The sequence below is a fragment of the Helobdella robusta genome, assembly GCF_000326865.2.
Source record: "Helobdella robusta unplaced genomic scaffold HELROscaffold_19, whole genome shotgun sequence".
In the NCBI taxonomy this organism is placed as follows: Eukaryota; Metazoa; Annelida; class Clitellata; order Rhynchobdellida; family Glossiphoniidae; genus Helobdella; species Helobdella robusta.
Window position 1 is genome coordinate 2,744,913 of NW_008704034.1, and position 5,973 is coordinate 2,750,885.

Genomic DNA, 5,973 nt, shown 5'->3' on the forward strand with positions numbered 1-5,973 from the left:
GTGTGTGTGTGTGTATGTGTGTGTGTGTGTGTGTGTGTGTGTGTGTGGTTGTTGTAGTTGTGTGTTTGTGTGTGTATTCGTCTGAATATACGTGTGTGTAGGGATGCTTAAATTGTGAGCTGGATTATTTAATGAGATACAGCGTCCAATTACCAATCTGTTTTGAAATTTAGTTATGCTACATCATATCATTGGTTGAGTCTGTCTGTGTTTAATGATACCACTGACCGATTTATTCCTATGTGCTTTGCTTATTATTATTATTATTAATTTAATATTATTTATTATTATTAAACTTTTTATATGACTGGAGTTCAGTGTCCTGAAACACGAAACTGGTTTTTAATTAATTTTTGATGGTCATCGGAAATTATTCTATCTTAAAGCTTTCTGCTTCATTATTTCAACAACTGTGCATGTGCGTGTGTGTGTTTCTGTGTGCGTTTCTTTGTGCGTGTGTGTGTTTCTGTGTGCGTGTGTGTGTGTGTGTGCGTGTTTGATGTTAATACTACGGAGATTAATTTTATTCCCATTAGTTATTGTGAATTAGAATGGAATAAACATAAACAACAATAACAATGTGAGATGAATGACAGCTACACAACAGTTATAACAGTTAACAATGATATGCCTCACTATGTATTGTGTACTGTGTACTGTACCTGTACATGTTGCTTTATAGTTCACACGCTTAATAAATGCTCTCTTCTCTCTCTTTCTTTCTTTCTTTCTCCTCTCTCTCTCTCTCTTTCTCTCTCTCTCTCTCACTCACTCACTCTGTCACACAAACAGACACACACACTCACATTTTTCTCCTTCTATTTCTAAAGTTATATGCTGCCTAGCATTACAGACAGCAAATGTTGTGTAATTATGTAGTAGGCTTGCTTACCTGTTTACATGCATATATCTTGTTACACATTTAACTGCATAGCAAATACTAATTCAATGAATGAATTATTGAATGAACGAACGAACGAAAAAATGAATTAATGTGTAAATTTTTGAATGATGGGAGAAGAAGAGTATGAGAAAAAAAGTGAAAGAGAGAGAGAGAAAGAGAGAGAGAGATATTTATGGCAGAGTTATAGTAGTAGTAAGTAATGTTTATAATTAATTTTTACTTATTATTTTTGTCTTCTTATAATAATAATAAAATAATAGACTGACGGTGACAGGTCAATATTTCATATAGTTCTTTCTTTTACAGCTTTTTTCTTGTTTGCAACTGATTTACACCAGAACGTTTTTTTCATTTATTTAAACTTTAGTTGCTGTATTTTAGTTTTGTTTGTTGTTTCAAGTTAGGTTATGTTTTATGTTTCTTTGTTGTTGGTTATTAAAAAAAAGATGAAGGCTTTGTTGTATGTGTGTGTGTGTGTGTGTGTGTGTTTGTGTGCGTGTATATATATGTGTGTGTGTGTTTTTGTGTGTGAGTTTATTTGTTTCTATCAAAGATGGTTATAAAAAAAAGATGAAGGTTTTGTTGTATGTGTGTTTTTGTGTTTGTTTGTGTGCGTGTATATTTGTGTGTATGTTTTTGTGTGTGAGTTTATTTGTTTCTATCAAACTTGGTGGGATACATTGGACCTGCCATTGATTGATTTATCTGATTTATCAGCTAATAATTTATGAAAGCCATACAGTGCATGTATCAATTATGCATATGCTGTGTTGTTGTTGTTTCTGTTTTTGTTGTTGTTGTTGTTTCTCTGTTGCTCTTAAGTTGTAGGTGGAGGATAATGCTGTTGTCTAACCATTGTTCATCACTCATTCATTCATCCATTTATTCATTCATCCATCCATCCATTCATTCATTCATTAATTCATTCATTCATTCATTCATTCAGGTTCTACATAGACACATACAGTAGAATACAGGATATTCAAGCAGTAGAGTTGTTTTACCTACAAGCCAAACAGTTAATTTTTATGGTTACTACTGACCAACTATCTTGCTTTTTATCATACAGATTATTATTATTATTGTTGTTGTTATTATTATTATTATTATTATTATTATTATCTCTTTGGGCCCATTTAAAATGTATGGCGAGCAATGTAGAATATGTATATAATTTACATTATAAGTTTTATTATTTTAATTTTATAATTACAATGCATGTTTCAAAATGAAAATAAAAGAATGTTCTTTTTATAATGCAGATTATTATTATTGTTATTATTATTGTTATTATTATTATTGTTATTATAAGGACGGCTTGGTTTGCTGTGAGGATGATGCCTTTAAACTGGCAGCCCTAGCACTGCAAGAAATGTTCGGAGCATATGTCAAGTCTGTACTTCTGGCTTGAAATCTTTGACTATTTTTTAATTATTTAATTATTTATTATTGTTTATATTATTATTATCGTTAGTTTTTTTTAGTGTGTTAGTAGCAGTTGTAGTAGTAGTAGTAGTAGTAGTAGCCACAGTAGTAATTTTTTTATTGGGTTTTCTCAATAACATTATTAATAATTTAATTATTGCTTTTCAATGTTTAAGTACCAGAGATTAAAAATATCTACTTCTGCGTTCTTTCTACCGTTAAATTATGTATATAGTATGTGTTTGCCCTGTGTGCATTTCTACCTAAGCTTTTATGTATGTATGTCTTTGTGTGCGTTTGTATGCTTTTATGTGTGTGTGTATGTTTGTGTGTTGGTGTATGTGTGGCGAATAGCTTCTATACATTATTTTACTATTGGCACATGTACCTAGGTTTTATTTTATTTATAACTTCTGAATGCTATAACATCTAACAACAAATACGTATCATAATGATAGATACTAATATGCATGTGTTTATGCGAATGTTTGTGTGTGTTTGCGTGCGTGTTCGCGTGCGTGCTCGTGTGCGTGTATGGTGTTGATGGGAAAACTTTCTTAGCTCAATGGATTCAGCTAGGAACATTCCCATAATGAATAATAATAACTAGTTTTGACGTGATATTCTTTTTTTTCGTAGTTTTTCATATGTTTAGCACTCGTTATGATATATTATTGTTATTGTTGTTATCGTTATTTTTAATTATTATTAATATTATTGTTAAATTGTCACTGTGAACTTGTTAGCAACGAGATAACGAAGAAGAACATCAGTAGCAGGTCCTTACTGCCTTTCCGCTTGTTACAGAAACAGCCATCCATCTCCTACTGGTACGTTCTACTGTTTTATTAGTTGTGACTTTGTATGTTTGCGTATGTGTGTGTGTGTGTGTTTGTCAGTCTGTGTGTGTGTGTTTGTGTGTGAGCTTGCATTTTTATTTTGTTCTCATATGTTCATTCTAGTTATTTCATAATGAAAGTTTTTTAATCTATTTTCTGACTTTAGGTCACCTATATTGTGAGTATTATTTCTGATGCTATAATTACTAATGTATCTTTTGGGGATGCTTGTTTGTCTAGCTCGCACGTACATACACATACGCATACACACACTTGCATGCACACACACATGCACGCACACAAACAAACACACTCAGCTTTCTTTTTTAATGAGATTTCTTTTTCTATTTTATTAGCAAGCGGCATTCTCAACATCAGCTGAATGCCACTATATAATGTACTACATGACACTTTTTTACATACAATTATGCGTTATCCTTAGAAATTATTATCCTTATTTGATGTATAATTTTCAATACATCTGTCATCATTATGTATGTGTATACATGTATGTATTATATATGTATGTCTGTATGTGTGTATGTATGTGTGTATATATGTGTGTGTATGTGTGTGTGTGTGTGTGTATGTACATGTATACGTTCGTTTGATTTTACAGTAAGTTTATGTTATTTTCGTTTGTTAATATCACTGATTGGTTGAAATGTTTTAAAGATATTGAATTAGAAACGTTAATATGTTTTAATATTTGTTTGTAATAACAATAATAGGACGTAATAATAAAATAATAATTATTATTATTTTTATTATTATTATTCGTAATAAATAAATAATTTTCTCAGCGAGGATAGGATTATTCACTATTACAAGACACTTATAAACAATAGCAGGGGTCTGGTCATAGCTGGGTAGGTAGTTTAGTTGTTTGCCGTTGTTGTTAATGTTTTTGTCGTTGTTGTTGCTTTTGTTAATGTTTTTGTTGTTGCTGCTGTTGTCATTATTGTTGGTGTTGTTTGTCAGTTGTTAATGTCACAATGTAATTTTTTTTTTCAAATTTTTTGATTACAAAAATCAGATTCTTATCCATCATCGAATCATTACCATCTTACGGGGTACATTATTACAAAGTCAAAGTAAGCTTTTCATGCTGTTGTAGTTTTCATCTTCCAACTTGAAATTTTTTCGATTTTTTATTTGAATTATTTATTTGTTTGTGATAATTTGATAATTTGCTTTTCTTTTGTTTTTTTTTTTATTTATTATTTTGTGTGTTTTATTCAGGATAAAGCCGGTCTACCTTGGTGGCTAGGTTTGAATATAAAAGGCATTAGTGTGTACGATGATGATGACAAACAAGTTCCTAGATTAGTATGTTTTTGTTTGTCTAGTATGTTTTTGTTTGTCTTGTATGTTTTTGTTTGTCTTGTATGTTTTTTGTATGTGACTTGTATATTTTGTTTTGTTTGTTTTGGTTGTATGTGCGTGTGCGTGTTGTGTCTATGTTTGTATCTTGGTTTCATAGATTAATAACACTGACTTGTTTGTTATTTGTTCATTCGTTCATTGGCTGGTTCATTCATTCATTCATTCATTCATTCACTCATTCATTAATTTTTTATTGGTCAGACGTTTTTTTGGAAGAATATTGAGAACATTTTCTATAGGGAGAAAAAATTTTGCTTAGAAGTTCATAACCCGAAAAGGTATTTTTTAATCTATTTACTTATTTGTTTTTTTTTTTGTTTCTTTTTGTTCGTTCGTTTGTTTTTTGTTCATTTATTTGTTCGTTTGTTTGTTTGTTCATTTGTTTGTTCGTTTGTTTGTTAATTCATTTGTTTGTCTATTCATTCGTTTATTCATTTAAAATGATGATGATAGTGACGACGATGAGGATAACAATAATGATTATGTTGAAAGCAATGATGATAATAATGATTAGTTTCATTAATGTTATTCACCAGAGTGACAACTGGCCAGTTGGACAGCACAGCTGACATCAATAACATCGATGATGATGATGATCTGATTGAGGCTATCACCGATCCTACAACTCAGTATGTTCTTGTTTTGTCTATTCGTTTGTTAATGTCATCATTCTGACATCACCATTGTTGTTGTTGTTTATTGTTGTTGTTGATATGTTGATGTCAACAAATACACATATAACAAACTCATTTTAACAACATAACTAAACGACATAACAACAACAAGCAGCCTAACAAAAACAACTACAATCCACAATCACATACACAAAAAATGACACAGAGTTTCCACAAGCACCCGACGACAACAACAGCAACAACAACAACAACAACAAACATTGGACATCTCTCCCTCTGATTTGGATGTGCATTCTTGGATTTGTCCGTCAACTCAACTGACCAAGGCCATCTGGAATATGGCAGTCAGTCAGCATCATTTCTCCATCGATATCTCCTGCATGGTTGGTTTGTTGTTTGTTGCTTGGTGGTTTTTTTTTGGATAATAATTTAATGTATGTCTTTCTATGCATGTCTATCCCCTTTCTCGCTGATGTCATCTTCACCACCAATGCCATCTCCATCTTATCAGGGTGATGACAGAAGAAAAATTGATGACATCGTCAACGATCTTGACACAAAATCTCCAATTTTTTCTGGTCCAGAGTGGGACGACTCACAATCAACAACAACGACGACAACAACATCTATAGCTACTCCATCGACAACGACAACAACAACATCTAACAAAATTCTCAGTGCAGATTGTGAGGATAAAAAAACTATTAAAGATTCAATTAAAGACGGTTAGCAAAGTTATTATCGCTCTTAAATTTTTTCATCCTTTTTGCTATATTTATTTGCT

General features: G+C 31.4%; 1 protein-coding gene across 1 annotated transcript; it reads left to right on the forward strand.

Moving 5' to 3' along the window:
- Positions 1–4,208: 4,208 nt before the first annotated feature.
- On the forward strand, positions 4,209–5,614 carry HELRODRAFT_77221 (hypothetical protein; the record flags this gene model as incomplete). Its single annotated transcript, XM_009016850.1, has 4 exons — positions 4,209–4,262; positions 4,411–4,497; positions 4,756–4,832; positions 5,395–5,614. Coding segments are annotated over 4 exons (438 nt in total), but the record flags the coding sequence as incomplete, so codon positions are not given.
- Between the last annotated feature and the right edge of the window lie 359 nt (positions 5,615–5,973).